The 21,890-nt window shown below is 43.2% G+C and overlaps 1 protein-coding gene across 1 annotated transcript; it reads right to left on the reverse strand.

The window, feature by feature from the left end:
* Window positions 1-13,482: 13,482 nt before the first annotated feature.
* Window positions 13,483-20,800, reverse strand: LOC120320100 (endonuclease domain-containing 1 protein-like). The gene is made up of 3 exons (XM_039369555.1): window positions 20,723-20,800; window positions 15,389-15,708; window positions 13,483-14,204 (listed from the first exon to the last, which is right to left on the reverse strand). Exons 2-3 carry the CDS (start codon window positions 15,662-15,664, stop codon window positions 13,635-13,637), a joined length of 846 nt encoding a protein of 281 aa, XP_039225489.1. The 5' UTR covers window positions 15,665-15,708; window positions 20,723-20,800; the 3' UTR covers window positions 13,483-13,634.
* Between the last annotated feature and the right edge of the window lie 1,090 nt (window positions 20,801-21,890).

The following is a 21,890-nucleotide window of genomic DNA, read 5'->3' on the forward strand; positions in this document are numbered from 1 at the left end:
AAGAATACAGAGAAGAACAACAAAGATGATTAGGGGACTGGAGGCTAAAACATATAATGAACAGTTGCTGGAATAAGCTTTGTCTAGTTTAATGAAGAGAAGGATAAGGGGGGACATGATAGTAATGTTCCAGTATCTCAGGGGCTGCCCCAAAGAAGAGGGAGTCAAGCTATTCTCCAAAGCACCTGAAGGCAGGACAAGAAGCAACAGATGGAAACTAATCAAGGAGAGAAGCAACCTAGAACTAAGGAGAAACTTCCTGACAGTTACAACAATTAACCAGTGGAACAACCTGTCTCCAGAAGCTGTGAATGCTCCAACACTGGAAGTTTTTAAGAAGAGACTGGACAGCCATTTGTCTGAAATGCTATAGGGTTTCCTGCCTGAGCAGGGGGTTGAACTAAATGACCTCCAAGGTCCCTTCCAACTTTATTACTATTATTATTATTACTACTACTACTACTACTACTACTACTACTACTACTACTACTACTACTACTACTACATCTTTGCATGCAGCAGCAGCCAAAAAGCCAATGCCATCCTAGGCTGCATTAACAAAGGGATAGAATCAAGATCACATGAAGTATTAGTACCACTTTACAAAGCGTTAGTACAGCCACACTTGGAATACTGCATCCAGTTTTGGTCACCAGAATATTAAAAAGATGTTGAGACTCTGGAAAGAGTGCAGAGGAGAGCCACAGAGATGATTAGGGGACTGGAGGCTAAAGCATATAAGGAAGGGTTGCTGGAATTGGGTATGTCTAGTTTAACGGAAAGAAGAACTAGGGGTGACATGATAGCAGTCTTCCAATATTTGAGGGGCTGTCACAAAAATGGGAGCAAACAATTTCCCAAAGCACCAGAAAGCAAGACAAGAACCAATGGATGGAAACTAACCAAGGAGAGAAGCATCATAGAACTAAGGAGAAATGTCCTAATGGTGAGAACAAGTGAAATGGCTGGCCTTCAGAAGTTGTGGATGTCCCATCCTTGGAGACCTTCAAGAAGAGACTGGACAGCCATTTGTCTGAATGATCTAGACTCTCCTGGTAGAGCAGGGGGCTGGACTAGAAGACCTCCAAGGTCCCTTCCAACATTCTACGTTCTGTGTTAAACTATCTAAAATTAATTTGCCTTTTCCACACCTTCCCCCGATATTTTATGATTCTATGATGTCCATCCATTTTCACTGGTAGAGTAACACTCCACGAGCGTCTCCTAGGGATCAACCAGATCCAACTTCTTATCCCTTGTATCCATCCGTTCTAATATTATTCCACCCTACACAGGACAGGTTTTGATATCAACTGATCACAATCACGTCTTCACTTACCTATTTCTTTGACGTGTTCCTCTTTTTCAAATGCCTCTGGTTATCGTTCTTCTCTGGATTGCTGATCTCCTTTTTAACGCGTTGCCCAAAACATCAAATCTGATTGAATCTGCCCAGAAAAGGCGGCGGGGAGGAGCTTTTGGGTCTGATGTCACAACACCGTATCTCCATGGCGGCCTTCTTTTTCAGAAGTCATAAATCTCCAGGCAGGAAACCCAGACACCGAGGGTTGTTTCCTGTCTTTGAAGGAAGAGACCATTGAGAAGTATTGAGAAGAAGAACTACTGGGAATCCTGGTTGCAAGATTTCATGTTTGTCCACATTAACCACAATTAGCTTTTAGCTGCTTTCAAAGGAAACAGTGGCATAAAAGCCAGGGGTTGAATATATCTGGGGTTTAAAAAGCTTAATTTGGAGATTTGCACAAAATGGTAATCATCATCATCATCATCATCATCAAAGTTGGAAGGGACCTTGGAGGTCATCTAGTCCAACCCCCTGCTCAGGCAGGAAACCCTATACCATTTCAGACAAATGGCTGTCCAGTCTCTTCTTAAAAACCTCCAGTGTTGGAGCATTCACCACTTCTGGAGGCAGGTTGTTCCACTGGTTAATTGTTCTCACTGTCAGGAAGTCTCTCCTTAGTTCTAGGTTGCTTCTCTCCTTGATGAGTTTCCATCCATTGCTTCTTGTCCTGCCTTCAGGCACTTTGGAGAATAGGTGGATCCCATCTTCTTTGGGGCAGCTCCTGAGATACTGGAAGACTGCTATCATGTCACACCTGGTCCTTCTCTTCATTAAACTAGACATACCCAATTCCAGCAAATGTTCCTTATATGTTTTAGCCTCCAATCCCCGATCATCTTTGTTGCTCTTCTCTGCACTCTTTCTAGAGTCTCAACATCTTTTTTACATTGTGGTGACCAAAACTGGATGCAGTATTCCAAGTGTGGCCTTACCAAGGCCTTGTAAAGTGGTATTAACACTTCATGTGATCTTGATTCTATCCATCTGTTAATGCAGCCTAGCACTATGTTGGCTTTTTTGGCAGCTGCAGCACACGGCTGGCTCATATTTAAATGATTGTCTACTAAGACTCCGAGATCCCTCTCACAGTTGCTACTATTGAGCAAGGTACCCCCTATACTACACCTATACATTTGGTTTTTCTTGCCTACATGTAGAACTTTACTTTTTTCAGCGTTGAATTTCCTTTTGTTAAATAGAGTCCAGTGTTCCAGTTTGTTCAGGTCCTCCTGTATCTTAAGCCTGTCTTCTGGAGTGTTGGCTATTCCTGCCAGCTTGGTGTCGTCTGGGGTTTAAAAAGTTTAGTTTGCACAAAATGGTCCTGACTTTGCTTGGGGCCTACAATGTAGCATCATCACTCACTGATAGAAGACTCACAAAGGTAAATAGGTACAATTAACCTTTTGGCTGCAGAAAGGAATGAAGGCATACCAATAAAAGAGAATATTTGCAGCTCAGGGTTGAAATGAGGGGTCTTCAGCGCTCTCTGAATTTGGCTGTTTTCCTGCAGACTTTTCATTACCCAACTAGGTAATATCAGCCGTGTTCGTGTCGTTCTGACAGACGAACCCAACCAAGTAAACATCTTGGAGGCATTCCGATCTCTTAGTGTAAAACTTTATTTAGCACAACAATTCAGCACAATGAAAGCAAAACCAGCTTTGGCCAGACCCCGCCCAAACTCCTAGAGCAGGGGTGTCAAACTCAATTTCATTGAGGGCCGCATCAACATTGCGGTTGCCCTCAGGGGGGCTGGGTGGGTGTGGCCAGGGTAGGTGTGGCCTACTGGATGGGCGTGGATGGAGTGGGAGTGGCCTACTGGGTGGGTGTGGCCAGCTCTACATCGTTCGCATCAAGGGTGCCTGTGGGGGCCTGGGCAGGAGTGGGACAGATCTGAGGGTCTCTGGCAGAAGGGGGTGGGCCCGGGGCAAGCGCCAAGGCATGGTCCATTTCTTCATTCCTCACAAAGGGTGACCCCTCCCCAGCATGCATCCAGGGGCCGGGGCCGACGCGGCAGGGGCTGATTCCTCGCTGTTTCCAGACGGCCTTGTGGAACTAAGACTGAATGTGTTTCAGCAGAGATGGCCACCACAAAATTGTACATTGGCTCCCGGCTGGCCTGGGCCAGGGCCAAGGCAGCGGGGGCCATTCCCTCACTGTTTCCAGGATGGCTTTGCGGGCCACATGAAACCACTTTGCAGGCCTCATCCGGCCCCCGGGCCTTGGGTTTGACATGTCTGTCCTATAGTAAAAGCATAGAATTCTCCTCTTGGTCAGCTTACATTGCCCAATCAAGCAGGAAAGTATCGTTATGAGAAAGCATCTTGAAGTCTAACCAGGAGCTTGGTAGATTGTCCTTGAATCTCACTGTCCAGCCTTTTGATCTTCTCAGCTCACGTTCCAATCCCTTCCCTCCCTCCCCCCAGGTTCATTGGCAAGTTGAGAAGCCATCATTTTCACACCAGCAAGGCTGTGCTCCGAAACTTGACAGTTAGAAGAGGATGGGGTTTGTGGAGTGGAGACACAGGATGTGGAGAAGGATTGTGGGGTCCTTGGTGCTCTCTGAGCTTGGTTGCTTTCTCACAGATGCTTCATTAACCAAACCAGGTATCATCAGTGCTAGAGGGGAGTGGGGTTCTGGAATAGAATAGAATAGAATAGAATAGAATAGAATAGTAGAATAGAATAGAATAGAATAGAGTAGAGTAGAGTAGAGTAGAGTAGAGTAGAGTAGAGTAGAGTAGAGAGTAGAGTAGAGTAGAGTAGAGTAGAGTAGAGTAGAGTAGAGTAGAGTAGAGAGTAGAGTAGAGTAGGGTAGAACAGAACAGAACGGAGTACAGTAGAATAGAATAGAATAGAATAGAATAGAATAGAATAGAGTAGAGTAGAGTAGAGTAGAGTAGAGTAGACTAGACTAGACTAGACTAGACTAGACTAGACTAGACTAGACTAGAATAGAATAGACTAGAATAGAATAGAGCTGGAAGGGACCTTGGAGGTCTTCTAGTCCAGCCCCCTGTCAAGCAGGAGAATCTATACCATTTCAGACAAGTGACTGTCTAGTCTCTTCTTAAATACCTCCAGTGATGGAGCACCCACGGTTTCTGAAGGCTGCTCCACTGGTTAATTGTCCTCACTGTCAGGAAGTTTCTCCTTAATTCCAGGTTGCTTCTCTCCTTGATTCATTTCTATCCATTGCTTCTTGTTCTACCTGCAGGTACTTTGGAGAAGAGGTTGATTCCCCCCCCCTCTTCTTTGGAGCAGCCCATTTGCACATTGACATCAAGCTCACCCCTTCACCTCATTCAGGAAATAACTAAGGGCTAAGCTTTTCTCTAGAACCTGCTTGCATGATGATTCAGTGGTTAACAGTCTTTGTCCACAATAACCATCATTAACAATGTTCTCCGGTCTCACAAGAAAGAAATGTCATGACTGCCTTATATAGAATCAGCAGGTGAAGCTGCCTGGGGTTTTAAGAGAAAAGCATAAGCTTTACAAAATCTGGTTGTCAACACTGCAAATACTGTATATTCTTGCTTTGACAATATGCAGAACTGTCTGGTATTTTTAGAGTTAATGCAGAGCATAAGAGAGAGGAAGTAAACCTTTGACCTTCACACTAATTGGATAACATGATACATGACAGCTAATTTAGGAAGGAATATGCTGATAATTTAACTGCTCAGAGGAAGAGAACTCAGATCTTAGCATAGACTTCGTTATGCCTGTGCCAACATTTTGAAGCAAAATAAAAGACTATTAAGGAAATCAATGCCTGGAAGTTCTTTGAAGTGTTTCATTAGCTGGAACCATAACACTGGTTCCTGCAATGTCCCCCATCATCTGATATCCATTATCCTGGGGAAGAGTGGAGGCTTTCCCTCCATCATTCAGTTTTGCATCTCAGATTGCTTTCATCTTTTTCCCTGGACGTGTTGGATCCCCTTCCACGCAACTACAGTTACCATTTTATTTTCTGAGCAAGGTTGGGAGGACTTTCTAGGACCCACAAAATGAAGACTACGCTTGAGGTTCTCCTTCTCTGGTTCCCTGCAGGCAAAAATATAAAATCTGGATTCTCCAAATCTTTAACACGTTATTTAAGATTTGATTTATTCAGCAGAAGGCTCGCATGATTGGCACGAGAAAACAAGAATGGTCTTTTTGCAGAAAATAAAGAAGTAACATTATTATTATTATTATTATGGATCATCGCACAGTCAGCCAGATGTTCAGACTGGATTTGGCATTTTGTCTACCTATCGAGTCCTTACCCAGGACCTGGGAGAGGCAGATGTGGATGTTTGATGGTATTACAGATATCGTCGCAGGATGGAAGCAGTTCCTAATAAGGCCGCCTTTTGCAATTGACTAATAGCGAATTTGTCAATGCCAATTGTGTTCATGTGAGCCGAGGTGGCGCAGCAGTTAGAGTGCAGTACTGCAGGCCACTTTAGCTGACTGTGTTCAGCAGGTCAGCAGGTTCAAATCTCACCAGCTCAAGGTTGACTCAGCCTTCCATCCTTCCGGGATAGGTAAAATGAGGACCCAGGTTGTTGGGGGCAATGTAAATATATATATATATATATATATATATATATATATATATATATATATATATATATATATATCTCCCCAAGATACACAAGGAAGGAACCCCACTCAGACCTATAGTCAGCTCCATAGGCTCACCTCTACAAAACCTAGCCAAATTTCTCGCCAAACAACTACAGCCCTATGCAGAATCCATTACCTCACACGTAAAAAACTCATTCCAGTTTATAGAGATCATAAAGAAACAAAACTTACAGCCCAGCGACCTACTAGTGAGCTTCGATGTCATATCCCTCTTCACACAAGTGCCTATCAAAGAAGCCTTGACAGCTATCCAAAACAAATATAACCCCCCCAAACACATCTTAGATCTGACCAACCACTGCCTATCCAACACATACTTCATCTATAATGGACAAAAATACAAACAAACAGAAGGAGCACCCATGGGATCACCCCTCTCACCTGTCATTGCCAACCTCTACATGGAACACTTTGAAACCCAAGCTCTAGAAAAATCGGATCACAAACCCAAACTCTGGCTCAGATACGTAGACGACACCTTCATAATCTGGCCACATGGGAAAGAAAAACTGGACAACTTCCTCACACACCTCAACAGCCTACACCCCAAAATACAGTTCACCATGGAAACAGAAGCTAACAACCAACTTCCCTTCCTGGATGTCTTAGTCTACAAGAAATCCAATGGCTCCCTAGGACACACCATCTACCAGAAGAAAACACACACAAACCGCTATCTGCACGCTCTCTCACACCACCACCCAGCACAGATCAACTCTGTAGCCAAGACACTCATCTCCAGAACAAAACGCTTAGCTGACGAACAACACCTAAAACCCGAACTACACACTCTCACCAATGTACTAACATCCAATGGATTCCATAGAAATAAGATTACAAACCTAATCCAAAAAGAAACCCCCACTAAAATCCAAGACAAAGAACAAGAAAACGGCAAAGCCATCCTCCCATACATAAAAGGCATCACAGACAGAATCAGTAAGATCCTCCATAAACACAACATCAAAACAGCATTCTGCACAAACAGAAAAATATCCACCATCCTTAGAAACCCCAAAGATAAAATTGAATTAGAAAATCAAGGAGTATACGAAATCCCATGCACCACTTGTCCCACCACATACATCGGACAAACCAACAGAAGAATAAGTGCACGCATTGAAGAACATAAGAACTCAATCAAAAAAGAGGAACCAACATCTTCCCTGGTCCAACACCTTAAAGCTACAGGACATGAAATTGACTTTAAAAATACCAGAACCATTGCCAAAAGTGAACATTTTAATAACAGAATAATCAGAGAAGCCATCGAGATAGAAAAACGCCCACACAGCATGAACAAGCGAGATGATACCTCCCGCCTACCAGCCATTTGGAAACCCGCCCTCATTGACAAACGACTCCCTAACACAAAAAATGATACCAGACCCACACTCACAAAAACCACACAGGAGGTCACCACCAAACATCCACGCAAAAAACAAACCCAAAGCCACACTGACTATGAGGCACGACCACAAACCAGAAGCCAGACCACAGCTGCATCATTAGCCACTTTAAACCCCCCCAATCCATACATGAAGCAAACTGACACCCTCCATGAAGAGGAAGCACGACCACGAACGCGAAGCCAAGGAATGGCAGGGCAGCCCAAAATCTTGAATCCCTCTGCAACTCAGACTAACCTGAGCACAACCAAACAGAACACTCCCCCAGCCAATCAGAGCACAGCCAACCCCCCAGCCAATCAGAGCACAGCCAACCCCCCAGCCAATCAGAGCACAGCCACGCCCCTAACCAATCAGAACACACCTCCACCCAATCAGAACACAGCCAAGCTCCCACCCAATCAGTTCATACCCCCACTGGCAGTTAAAAGGAAGAAACAGCTAAGACCACACATTGCTGCTCGAGGCACGAAGCTGAAAGCACCAGCCTGAAGATGACGAATGGGACTTCGTCGAAACGTCGCCAAGACACTTCCAATTTTACGTGGGAGAAAAAACCCGAACAACCAAAGACCTACATACAAATACCCGCGAAAAACCTCAGAAAACATATATATATATATATATACATTGCTTACTAGTGTACACCGCTTAGAGAGTGCTTGCACTTAAAGCGGTATATAAGTCTCATAAATAAATAATAAATAAGTGGTGCTCCAGTTGTTTTGGGATTGCACCCAAGGAGCCTATGACTATTGGTACTACCCTTGCTTGCTTTTGCCACAGTCTTTCTATTTCTATTTGTAGGTCTTTGTATTTTGTTATCTTCTCCAGTTCTTTCTCTTCTATTCTGCTATCTCCAGGCACTGCCACGTCCACTATCCAGACTTTTTTGTCTTTCTTATCGACAATTGTTAAGTCTGGGGTGTTATGTTGCAGGTGCTTGTCTGTTTGAATTCTGAAGTCCCAGAGCAGTTTAATTTTATCATTTTCTATGACTTTCTCTATTTTATGATCCCACCAGTTTTTGCTTACAGGCAAATGATATTTTTTGCAGATCTTCCAATGCACCATTGTTGCTACTTTGTCATGCCGCTGCTTGTAATCAGTTTGTGCAATCTTCTTGTAACAGCTTACCAAGTGGTCCACTGTTTCTTCAGCTTCTTTGCATAGGCGGCACTTACTGTCTGTTGCTGTCTTCTCAATTTTGACTTTGTATGCATTTGTCCTTAAGGCTTGGTCTTGTGCAGCCAGAATTAGTCCCTCGGTCTCTTTCTTCAATTTTCCTGCTCTTAGCCATTGCCAGGTTTTATTATTATCTGCTTTCCCAGCTATTTTTTTCATGTATTGGCCATGTAGTGCTTTGTCTTCCCATGCCTCTATTCTGTTCTTCATTTGGTCTTTCTTGTAGGCCAGTTTGGTCTCTCCAGTAGTTAGTAAGCCTTCCTGATATACTAATTTCAGTGCATCTTCATCATTGTTCTTCAGATATTCTTCCAAAGCCATTTTTTCTTCTTCAACCATCTGATGTACTTGTAGCATTCCACGCCCACCTATTTGCCTTGGTAGATAAAGTCTATCAATGTCACTGCGTGGATGAAGGGCATGATTCATTGTCATTATTTTTCTGGTCTGCCTATCCATTGCTTTTAGTTCTGCTTGAGTCCATTCCACTATTCCAGCTGTGTACCTAATGACTGGGATTGCCCAGGTGTTGATTGCCTTTATGGTATTTCCTCCATTGAGTTTGGATTTTAAGATCTTCTTCACTCTCTTGATGTATTCACCTCTAATCTTTTTCTTGACTTCAGTGTGCTTGATGTTGTCAGCTTGAAGGATACCCAAGTATTTGTAGTACTCTTCCTCATCCAGACTCTTAATGTTATTTTCGTGGGGCATCTTGATTCCTTCAGTTTTCATTATTTTTCCTTGTTTGATAGTAAGTGTGGCACATTTGTCCAAGCCAAACTCCATTACAATATCTTGGCTATATATACGGACAGTGTTGAGCAGCGATTCTATTTCAGATGATGTTTTTCCATACAGCTTCAGATCATCCATATAAAGGAGGTGGGATAGTCTGGCAGATGTTTTTGATGTTTGATAGCCATGTCCTGAGTTATTCAGTATTGTTGACAGAGGAAACAGTGCAATAACAAATAGTAATGGTGATAATGAATCTCCTTGAAATATTCCTCTCTTGATATTAACCTCTCCCAGTCTCTCACCATTGATCTGCAACTGTGTCTTCCATTGTGCCATCGATCTTTGCACAAATTTTCTGATGTTTCTACTGACTCCTGTTATTTCTAGGCACTTTATTATCCAATCATGTGGCAGAGAGTCAAATGCCTTTTTGTAGTCAATCCATGCCACATTCAGGTTGGTCTTCCTTCTCTTGCAGTTTTCCAAGATCATTTTGTCTATTAGGAGTTGATCTTTTGTTCCTCTGCTATTGGGGCGGTTTCCTTTCTGCTCAGGTGGAAAGAGATTGTTTTCAACTAGATGCTGTTGTACTGCATCAGCTACCACACCAGTTAGTAATTTGAAAGTTGTTGGTAAGCAGGTAATTGGCCTGTAGTTACCTGGTGTTGCCCCTTTTGCTGGATTTTTCATTATTAGGTAGGTTTTCCCAGTTGTTAGCCACTTTTCAATTTCTCCTCCTTGTAGTATATTGTTGAACTGCTTGGCAATGAGTGGGTGTATAACAGTTAGATGTTTCAACCAAAACCCATGCAGTTCATCTTCACCTGGTGCTGACCAATTTTTGATTTTCTTTGCTCTTTTTTCTACCATTTTTGTTGTTATTACTAGTTCTTTCATTTCAACTTCTGTTTTATTTGCATCCACCTCTTTTAACCAAGCCGCATCCTTGTTGTATTTCTTTGGGTTATCCCATATCTGCTTCCAGAACTGCACTGTTTCTTCCTTGTCAGGTACTGACTGATTCCTTGCAGTTTCTCCATTGATGGATTGGTAGAAACGTTTCTGATTGGATTGAAATTGGAGGTTCTGCCTATAGTTTGCAATTCGAGCTTCATATCTACTGATTTTCCTGGCTATAGCTGTTATTTGTTGCTTTATTATTTCCAGTGCTTCCTTGATCTTCCTTGTTTCTAAGTGGTATTTCTTGATTAGGTATTCTTTGGTCTTCTTGTTCTTCAGCTTCTTTTCTTTCATCTGTTCTAGCTTGCTTGCATGTGATCTTAACTTGCTGATCTTATTTTCTAGTCTAACCTTCCATTTTTCTGGTGCACTGTTTGTTTGTTTTTCTTTTTTGTTGATTTTGCATCCCAGATATTCTGTTATAACTGCAGCTGTGCTGTACATTAGTTGGTTTGTTTCTTGCAGTGAATTGGTGCTTATACTTGATATTGCAGTATTTGCATCTTTTAATGCTTGTGCTAGCTGTTTCTTTGGAACAAGCTTCAATGCAGGTAGTCTTATTCTGTTGTTTTTGTGCTGTTCTAGATGCTCAGTTATTCTTTGTTTCAATTCTTTTATTTCTTTAGTTAGAGGGTTTTGTTCTTCCTGAGGAAGAGGTGCCTGGTTTCCAAATGAGAACAGTTGTATATCTCTGCTGGATTCCTTCACTGCCAACTCCCCCTGGTTTGCCTCTACATTCTGAATTACTTCTGGTAAGGCTTTGATTTCTTTGCCCTGGGTAAACCTTTGCAGTTCGTCCAATTCTGTTTCTGTGAATACTTTATTTCGTGTTATAAATCGGCGTTGATCTGCTAGTCTCTGTTCTGTTATTTCTGATTCTGGATGTTGTTCTTTCCAGAACTGGTGCATTCGTTTTAGATATCCTCTTCTTGTTGGACTTGATCTGTAGTAACAGATCATTATTTCTTTGTTTTCCATCACTGTGTATCTGCGACGGGTAAACACCTTTTCTTCCAGTAGTTCTGCAGCTGCTGGCCCTGGTTGCTCAGCCAACAGTCCTGAGTCCTGTAACCCATTTTTCACCAGATATCCAGGAACTCCAATATCTAGCGCGGACCTTGTTAACCCGGGCGACGTCCGAGCTGGTATGGCATTCTGAAATTTACGTCTCACCATATTTTTTATGGGAGAGACACTCTTTGTCTGACTCCTCTGATGAGACCTGTCCAGTATGGTTGAACCTCTGGCATAGCTCTCATCTTCCTCAGAGTACACAAGCCCCACAACCACGTCAAGGTAGTGCCTCACTGGGGGATTATTATTATTATTATTATTAGTCAATTGCAAAAGGCAGCCTTACTAGGAACTGCTTCCATCCTGCGACGATACCTGTAATACCATCAAACATCCACATCTGCCTATCCCAGGTCCTGGGTAAGGATAGGTAGACAAAATGCCAAATCCAGTCTGAACATCTGGCTGACTGTGCGATGATCCATAATAATAATAATAATAATAATAATAATAATAATAATAGTTGGGAGGTACCTTGGAGGTCATCTAGTCCAACCCCCTGCTCAGGCAGGAAACCCCATACCATGTCCAGTTTCTTCTTAAAAACTTCCAGTGTTTTAGCATTCACCGCTTCTGGAGGCAGGTTGTTCCACTGGTTCATTGTTCTAACTGTCAGGAAGTTTCTCCTTAGTTCTAGATTGCTTTTCTCCTTGATTAGTTTCCATCCATTGCTTTTTGTCCTGCCTTCAGGTGCTTTGGAGAATAGCTTGACTCCCTCTTCTTTGGGGCAGCCCCTGAGATACTGGAATACTGCTATCATGTCTCCCCTCGTCCTTCTCTTCATTAAACTAGACATTCCCAATTCCAGCAACCATTCCTTGTTGTTTTAGCCTCCAGTCCCCTTTGTTGCACTTCTCTGCACTCTTTCTAGAATCTCAGCATCTTTTTTATATCGTGGTGATCAAAACTGGATGCAGGATTCCAAGTGTGGCCTTACCAAGGCATTGTAAAACGGTACTAACACTTCACATGATCTTGATTCTATCCTTTTTTAACACAGCCTAGCACCCATAGATTATTCCTCTTCATCAATATACAAACACCAAAACTTTTATAAAAGTGTATGCATGTGGATTTCAGTTTTGAGGGTTTTATTTTCCCAGTTAATGATTATATTCACATGTACTACTTAGACACACATATCTCTTATTGAACCTGGACTTGAACCTCTGTCACTAAGCAACATAATCATTCAGGGAGTCATGCCTGATTTTATGACCATTCTTGCTTGGACATTAAACAAAACCAGCTTGACTGTGCTTAATAGAGGGCTCTTGGGAAGCTTGCAAAGGGTGAACTTGGGTCACCGCCGCCATGATAAATACAGGCCAGTCGCCCCCACATTTTGATCATGTGATCATAGGACACTGCAACAGTCCTACATGCGAGGATTGCTTGTAAGTCACTTTTCAAAGCCTCATCATAACATCGGACAGTCGTTAAAGGGATTGCACCCTTCATTTGGTGACTGGGTTAATTTATTTTTCCAGGTTTGCTCAATAATCTGAACCATAAACTAGGCCAGGGGTAGGCAACCTTGGCTCTTCTATGACTCGTGGACTTCATCTCCCAGAATTCCTGAGCCAGCATGGCTCAGCATGGAAACCTCTCCCTTTCCCCTCAGCATGGCTGGCTCAGGAATTCTGGGAGTTGAAGTCCACGAGTCATAAAAGAGCCAAGGTTGCCTATCCCTGAGCTAGACCATTTCACATGTATGGTGGCTACAAGCCTCTTTGGCAGGGGTCTTCAAACTTGGCCCCCTCATGACTTGGCCCCCTTAACTCCCAGAATTCCTGAGCCAGCCTGGCTCAGCATGGAAACCTCTCCCATTCCCCTCAGCATGGCTGGCTCAGGAATTCTGGGAGTTGAAGTCCACGAGTCATGAAGGGGCCATAGTTCCCCCATGCTGGCTCAGGAATTCTGGGAATTGAAGTACACGAGTCATGAGGGGGCCATAGTTCCCTCATGCTGGCTCAGGAATTCTGGGAATTGAAGTACACAAGTCATGAGGGGGCCATAGTTCCCTCATGCTGGCTCAGGAATTCTGGGAATTGAAGTACACGAGTCATGAGGGGGCCATAGTTCCCTCATGCTGGCTCAGGAATTCTGGGAGTTGAAGTCCACGAGTCATAAAAGAGCCAATGTTGCCTACCCCTGTTCTAGGGCAAACAGCCTGGATTTTCACAACTTTGAGCAAGACAGAACAAACCAGGATTATAATTAACTGTGTTCATTCCCTATGTTGAACAAGTAAACGGCTAGGTTTGTCGTCTGATTGTATTTGCTCCGGGAATATCCCTTGAATAACAAGCACCGTTGAAAAGATTAATGTTCTTCTTTCCGTAACATTTCCCAAGGAATGTTTCCAGCTGTCGCAGAGTTCCCGGGTACACCTCATTCTCACTATTTCTAGCAACGACAGCCCAAGATCTTCTCTGATTGTCTTGAGACACACAACAAGCTGCAGCCCAAATATGACTGGGTATAGTCACTCTCTTATTGAGGAGTTTATCCCCTGCCACCACACCCACAAGGACATATGTTTCACGGCACCCTGTAGTATATTTTTTCATATTTCTTTCATATTCTGCCCATTTTCCTCTATTGAGTTGGTAAAACTGGGGCATGATGTTGGTTAAGGTGAAGGTTGCGGCTTTGCTATCCTGGTCAGGTTGGTGGGACACAGGCAGCAAGTGTCCTTTGTCATACATAGTAGATTGTTTGTAATCCTTGGATACGGCCTGGCTTTTTTCAAGGAGCTTCGGGTCAATTTTGCATGTCTTTTCCAGTTCCATGCTTCTTCGTGTACGCTCTCCGGGGAGTGCAAGCTGGGAATAAGAAAGGACAAAGCAATGAGTTTGATTAACATTCACACATCACTGAATCAGATACCCTGAATCTGGAAAAAAAAAATCAGCCAGAGATTGGGGTGTGGGAGACTGTACTCTATAATAGAGCTTGCATATTTGGTCATATAGTTGCATAGATAGGACAACCATTTGACTGGGCTGGTGTGTCTCCTGCCTTGAGCAGGAAGTTGGACTAGAAGACCCCTGAGGACCTCTGATTCTATGATTCTTTGGTGGCCTTCAGATAGATTGAGATCCCAGATTGACCCACTTGGGCAGACCACTTTAAGTTGTACCCTAGTCCAGGGCTTTTCAACCAGTGGCACGGGTACCACCTGTGGTACATTGGCACCTGGCAGGTGGTACGCGACCTTTCTAGAAAAGTGGTAGCAGGGGAGGGGAATGAGCTGAACCGGTGGCAGCACCACACAAGCCTGAGCGAGAGACGGCTGGAGCTGCAGGGCTGTCAGGGCTCAGCGGAAGCGCCAGGATCAGCGCTTCTTTGGGACTGTCAGGGTTCAGCGGAAGCACCAGGATCAGCGCCAGGCTCCAGCTGGAGCTCTGCACTGATCCTGGCTCTTCCGCTGAGCCCAGAAGAAGTGCCAATCAGCTGGAATGTTGCAGCATCTCCAGGGTCTTGTGATTTACATTCAGATGCTTGGCAACTGATTCATATTTATGACGGTCACAGTGTCCCAGGGTCGTGTGAAGTGATCAAAAACCTGCTGCAACCACCCAGCAGATGGAGGGGGGGGGCAGAATAAAAACCAAACACCCCTCCCATCCCCCACTTGGTCATCAAGTTTTTGACACCTTGCTAGGCGACTGGTGGTACTTGGATGTTGCCGTATCCTAAAAGTGGTACAATGGGTGAAAAGGTTGAAAAGCCCTGCCCTAGTAGAGAATGCACATTGCTTCAGCTTGAACTGTTGGGTTCTGGGTGACCTCTGAACTTCGTTCTATGGGAAAAGATGGAAGTAGGACCTTGCCATTGTGGAAAGTCAAGTCAACAGAACTCTTACAGCCTAGCTGTAACCCTGGGATTGATTAGGTACTGATAATTCTTAAATTCAACGTCTTTCCGGATTTCCTAATGTCTGGTCATTCCTTCAAGGTTGCCTCCATTTCAGGAAAGTCTAGCTTCCAGTAGGAACTCCTTTTACCTGTGGTTCGATCTTCCAGTCATTTCTTCTTCCCATCCCATCAGGTTGATATTTATACGCCGAGAATAGAGGGATGCGCCCACTTATGTTGTACATTGTGGCAAATCGATACTTGCCCCAATAAAACTGACAGATTCTGGCTGGATTCATCGGCCTCAGATTGGGGGGGTTTCCACCCAAGAAAAACTGATTGCAGCTGCTGAAACTGTTCACCACCTCCCCAGTTTCAGGCAGGAGAAAAGAGGCAGCCAAGGGAAGGATCCATAGCCGCCACATGGCCACGCGCTTGGTCGGTTGGTCCTTCTAGGGGAATCTTCTTGCTTGAAAAAGAGAAGCATAATGATAAAGCTGTGATTTAGCTATTCTTCCTTTTCCACGAAGAACTTTAGAAGGTCTTGAGATTGGGTTTGGCCAAGGGCAGATTAAGCCCAGCTAGTCCACCTGGTTAGATGGAAGCCAAGCAGGTGGCTTACACTGCTGGATGGAAGAGCGGGAATGTGGGAAGGGAAAAGAAATGGTAAATGGGTGAAGAAGGGAAGGGTGAGGAAAAAAAGGAAAAGGAAGAGAGGAAAGAGAGGGAAGGAAGAGAAAGGAAGAAGGTAAGAAAGAGGGAAGAGAAGAAGGAAGAGGCAGAAGAGAGAGGAAGAAAATCATCATCATCATCGCACAGACTGACTACAAGCAGCGGCATGACAAAGTAGCAACAATGGTGCATTGGAAGATCTGCAAGAAATATCATTTGCCTGTAAGCAAGAACTGGTGGGATCATAAAATAGAGAAAGTCATAGAAAATGATAAAATTAAACTGCTCTGGGACTTCAGAATTCAAACAGACAAGCACCTGCAACATAACACCCCAGACTTAACCATTGTCGATAAGAAAAAGAAAAAAAAGTCTGGATAGTGGACGTGGCAGTGCCTGGAGACAGCAGAATAGACGAGAAAGAACTGGAGAAGATAACAAAATACAAAGACCTACAAATAGAAATAGAAAGACTGTGGCAAAGGCAAGCAAGGGTAGTACCAATAGTCATAGGCGCCTTGGGTGCAATCCCAAAACAACTGGAGCACCACTTGGACACCATCATTGGCATTGACAAATTTGCCAACAGTCAATTGCAAAAGGCGGCCTTACTGGGAACTGCTTCCATCCTGCGACGATATCTGTAATACCATCAAACATCCACATCTGCCTAATCCATCATGGCTGACTGTGCGATGATTCATAATAATAATAATAATAATAATAATAATAATAATAATAATAATAATAATAATAATATTGGAAGGGACCTTGGAGGTCATCAAGTCCACCCCCTGGTAAGAATTTGATGCTTTCTGATTGCCGTTGACAGCTTCCAATTTACTGCTTCAAGTTTCATAACTGGAACGTTTCAATCATGACTGGAGCATTGCTTGCTACTGAGTTAGCAGATGGAGCTTCAGGAGACCTAGGGGAGCAAACTACAGCTACTGTCTATCTACTACTATCTGGAGTTGGAAGGGATTGTTTTGGTGATCAAGCCAAACTCCATGCTTGTGTGCAGTGTAGTAGTTCAAGTGCTGGCCTAGAAACCAGGAGATGGTGAGCCACTTTAGGCTTGAAACCCGCTGGGTGACTTGGGCTCAATCATTCTCTTTCATCCCAAATAGGAGGAGAAAGGAGTATTATGATGAGCTGAGGTGGCGCAGCAGTTAGAGTGCAGTACTGCAGGCCACTTTAGCTGACTGTGTTCAGCAGGTCAGCGGTTCAAATCTCACCGGCTCAAGGTTGACTCAGCCTCAGCCTTCCATCCTTCCGGGGTAGGTAAAATGAGGACCCAGATTGTTGGGGGCAATGTAAATATATATATATATATATATATATATATATATATATATATATATATATATATATCTGAGGTTTTCGCGGGTGTTTGTATGTAGGTCTTTGGTTGTTCGGGTTTTCTCCCGCGTAAAATTGGAAGTGTCTTGGCGACGTTTCGACGAAGTCCCATTCGTCATCTTCAGGCTGGTGTTTTCAGCTTCGTGCTGCTCGAAGCACGAAGCTGAAAACACCAGCCTGAAGATGACGAATGGGACTTCGTCGAAACGTCGCCAAGACACTTCCAATTTTACGCGGGAGAAAACCCGAACAACCAAAGACCTACATATATATATATATATATATATATATATATATATATATATATATATATATATATACACACACACACATATATATATATATATATATATATATATATATATATATATATATACATACACATTGCTTACTGGTGTACACCGCTTAGAGAGTGCTTGCACTTAAAGCGGTATATAAGTCTCATAAATAAATAAATAAATAAATAAATAACAGGCATTGGCTTCTGACTCCCTTTGGTGCAAGCAGAATAAGATAACATCAAAACTCAATTTTTTCTTTTAACGTAATATTATAATCGAGCCATTTCTGTATCAATAAACCCATCTAGTTGGTAAAACCCAAAACCAAAGTTTCATTTTTTTTTCCCACCTCAAGCACAAAGTCCAGAAGTGGTTTCCAAGTAGAAACAAAAGTAATTGTGGTGTTGGCTTTTTTTCCTTTAATCAAAGCAGACAGTTAAGTGATCTCTGCTAACCCCATCAACTCCTGCAGCCGTTCATCCATTGTAGGAATCAAAGTATCCTTCCATTTTTGTGCATAAAGCAATCTTGCTGCCGTCAACATATATAACATAAAAATTCCAATTTCTTTTCCCAAGTCTTTTTATAGTACGCTCAAAAGAAAGGTTTCCGGTTTTATCTTTATATTCACTTTGAGAATCCTCTGGATTAAGATGTGAATCCTCTTCCTTTACTTTTACATTTCCAACATTCATTTGAAATACCTTTATACAACTTATCTGGCGTTCAGTACCAAGGATACATCACCGTATACGGTTGTTCTTTGAAATTATAATTTAATGTAAATTTTAAACTTTTCGTCCACATATTCTCCCATGGTTCAAGCGTGGCATTATATCCCAAGTTCCTTGCCCACTGGAGGGTTTTACCTATTCATTCTCCAAATTCAAATTCAATAACAATTTATAAACTTTGGTAAGAATGCTCATGGCTATCACACAGTAGGATTTCCAATTTGTTTCTCACAAAATCAAACCCATAACTCTTTTTTGTCTGGTTTAAATCTCTCTTTCAAGAGTAAAAGTATGGGGGTCTTTTGCAAGGAGTCCGCTCTTCTCATTTAGTGGCCAAAGTATTTGAGCTTTATCTGTCCTTCCAAAGAACAGCCAGGGTTGATTTCCTTTCGGACCACAAGAGATTTTTCTCATACTAAAAGATGATTGGCGCAAGTGAGCCAATAAAAGGAATGGGATGAGAAGATTATCAAGCCCCAGGAGCCCTGGTGGCGCAGTGGTTAGAAGGCAGTATTGCAGTCTGACTCTGCCCACTACCAGCAGGTCGATCCTGACAGGACTCGAGGTTGACTCAGCCTTCCATCCTTAAAATGAGGACCCAGATTGTTGGGGGTAGTATGCTGACTCTGGTTTACAGAGAGGGCTGTAAAACACTGTGAAGTGGTATGTAAATATAAGTGCTATTGCTAGCTCTGCCGACTGCCAGGATTTTGATCCTGACCAACTCAAGGTTGACTCAGCCTTTTGTCCTTCTGAGGTTGGTAAAATGAGGACCCAGATTGTTGGGGGTAAATATGCTGACTCTGTAAACCACTTAGAGAGGGCTGTAAAACACCATGAAGTGGTATGTAAATATAAGTGCTATTGCTAGCTCTGCCGACTGCCAGGAGTTCGATCCTGACTGGCTCAAGGTTGACTCAGCCTTTTGTCCTTCCGAGGTTGGTAAAATGAGGACCCAGATTGTTGGGGGCAATGTAAATATATATATATATATATATATATATATATATATATATATATATATATATATATACATTGCTTACTGGTGTACACCGCTTAGAGAGTGCTTGCACTTAAAGCGGTATATAAGTCTCATAAATAAATAAATAAATTAGGTATGTTTGCCACTTGGTAGTAATAAAAGTGGGATAAAGACCCAATAAACAAATAAATAACAGGCCCATAAAATTATTCCCACCCCCCCCCCTGGAGCTGGTGTTATCATGCCACCCCTGGACTTGACTCTCCCGTGTTGCTGATGGACCAAGAACCAGTTTCTTAAACACTCTTCCATTAATATTATTATTATTCTGTGCCCTCTAAACCAGGGATGTGCAGTTCTTGAGATATAATAATTAGTAATAATAATAATAATAATAATAATAATAATAATAATAAAGTTGGGTGGGACCTTGGAGGTCATCAAGTCCAACCTCCTGCTCAGGCAGGAAACCCTATACCATTTCAGACAAATGGCTGTCCAGTCTCTTCTTAAAAACTTCCAGTGTTGGAGCATTTACCGCTTCTGGAGGCAGGTTGTTCCACTGGTTAATTGTTCTCACTGTCAGGAAGTTTCTCCTTAGTTCCAGGTTGCTTCTCTCCTTGATTAGTTTCCACCCGTTGCTTCTTGTCCTGCCTTCAGGCGCCTTGGAAAATAGCTTGACTGCCTCTTCTTTGGGGCAGCCCCTATTGGAACACTGCTATGATGTCCCCCCTCGTCCTTCTCTTCATTAAACTAGACATACCCAATTCCAGCAGCCTTTCCTTATATGTTTTAGCCTCCAGTCCCCTGATCATCTTTGTTGCTCTTCTCTGCACTCTTTCTAGAGTCTCAACCTCATTTTTACATCCTGGTGACCAAAACTGGGGGCAGTTTTCCAAGTGTGGCCTTACCAAGTGGTATTTGATTCCCAACTGTGAATGTCATTCTCTCAAGAGAGTAAAACAATAAGACCTTGCTTCTAATGCACCAGATATTGCCTTTCTATGAATTCAACCCAAAGCTACATGGATTTTGTTGCAGCAGTTCTATCGCCTTTTTGTCTGACAAATGCACAGACAAGAAGCCCAGATATTGGGGGCTGATTCCTGTCTGTGCTTCATGAAGAAGTATTGAAAACCCTGGTAGCTTAGACGCTTAAACCTCTTTGCCCACATTAACCATAATTCATTTTAACAATAGCAGAATAATAGAGTTGGAAGGGGTCTGGGAGGTCTTCTAGTCCAACCCCCTGCTCAAGCAGGAAACCCTGTACCGTATCCAACAAATGGCTGTTCTGTCTCTTTTTAAAATCTCTTCCTAAAATCTCCTGCTTGAGGAGGGGGTTGAACTAGTCTGTCCAGGACTGAAAGAGCATAGGTAGGTCAAACATTTGCACAAGACAGGTCTTGCAGTGGTGACAAGGCAATAACAAAACATCACACCTTGGCTTACCCAGCAGTAGCTCACAAATGCAACTGGACCTGGCTAGTCTCTTGCTTGTAGACAAGCATGAAGTCAGGTAGACAGAGAAGAATCACGGTGCAGACCAGGGTTTCTGCTCCAAGATTTAATTTCTGACTATTTCCTGTTATCTTTCTGAATACGTGACGGTTATTTTGAAGGCTTGCAAGGCAATGGATGCAGGCTGACATAACTGTGGAACTGCCCCCGTTAGTAAAGGGAGGAGGCAGACTGTGTTAAAACTATGGACGACAACAACCCAAAGAAGCTCTGAAGCAGTCCACGGATTGTTTATATCGGGCACCTGTTCCTTTAAACTCCAGAGATGGAGTTTACAATCAGCAAGGTGTGGTAGATATCAGGCCTTGTTGCAAAGAACAAACATAAAGCAAAGACAATCTCCAAGAGTGGAATAAAAATCAAAGTACGGGAAATATAATATTAGGCGTGGTCAAGAATTGTGCTAGAAATTCAGATACAGTTGTCTTCCTCCTAGTTCAAAGTTTAACAGACGAACAGAGTTAGAAGTCTTGTAGCAGGGAAGGTAGACCATTTAATATAAAACAGACGTTGAAAATATTTAAGAAGTTCCACTTTCTTTTTTTCTTGGTTTTCAGATTTCCAAAGAACCTGGAAAGTTTAATTTCCTGGATACTTCTCCCACCTCCTGTTATTTTATTTTCTCTTTTTCTGCGACCCAGAGACTGGCTGAGGTTTTAAACAAAGGCTGGGTGTTATGTCCCGAGCCTTGCAAACGGCTCGGGCGTTTGCAGGCAGTCCCGGGCAGGTGCAAAGCTGCCCGGGACCAGACAGGCTGTCGCCAGCGCCGTGCGCATGCGCGGGTGCTGGCGCGGGAAAAGTAACACATTTACCCGGGAGTTGCCTATATAAGAGGCTGCGAAGCGTTTGGGCGCACCAGAAGCCATCTACCTGTAAGCTGAACGCTGAATAAAGAAACCTGAGAACTCCAGCTGCTTCTCGTGTCTGTTTTCCCGCCACGGACACAACACTGGCGACGAAGGTGGGATGCCTTGCACTACCTGGAAAGGAAGAAGTGTAAGCTTACCCAAGGAGTCCTGAGCGGCGGAAAGGAACGGCGTCGACTCGGCAGCTGCCCGCCAATCCGGTGTGCATTCGGGGGTAGGCTGGCTGATAGACC

Source organism: Crotalus tigris, unplaced genomic scaffold (assembly GCF_016545835.1).
Source record: "Crotalus tigris isolate CLP2741 ecotype Arizona unplaced genomic scaffold, ASM1654583v1 scf7180000021160.8983255:1529534, whole genome shotgun sequence".
NCBI lineage: Eukaryota > Metazoa > Chordata > Lepidosauria > Squamata > Viperidae > Crotalus > Crotalus tigris.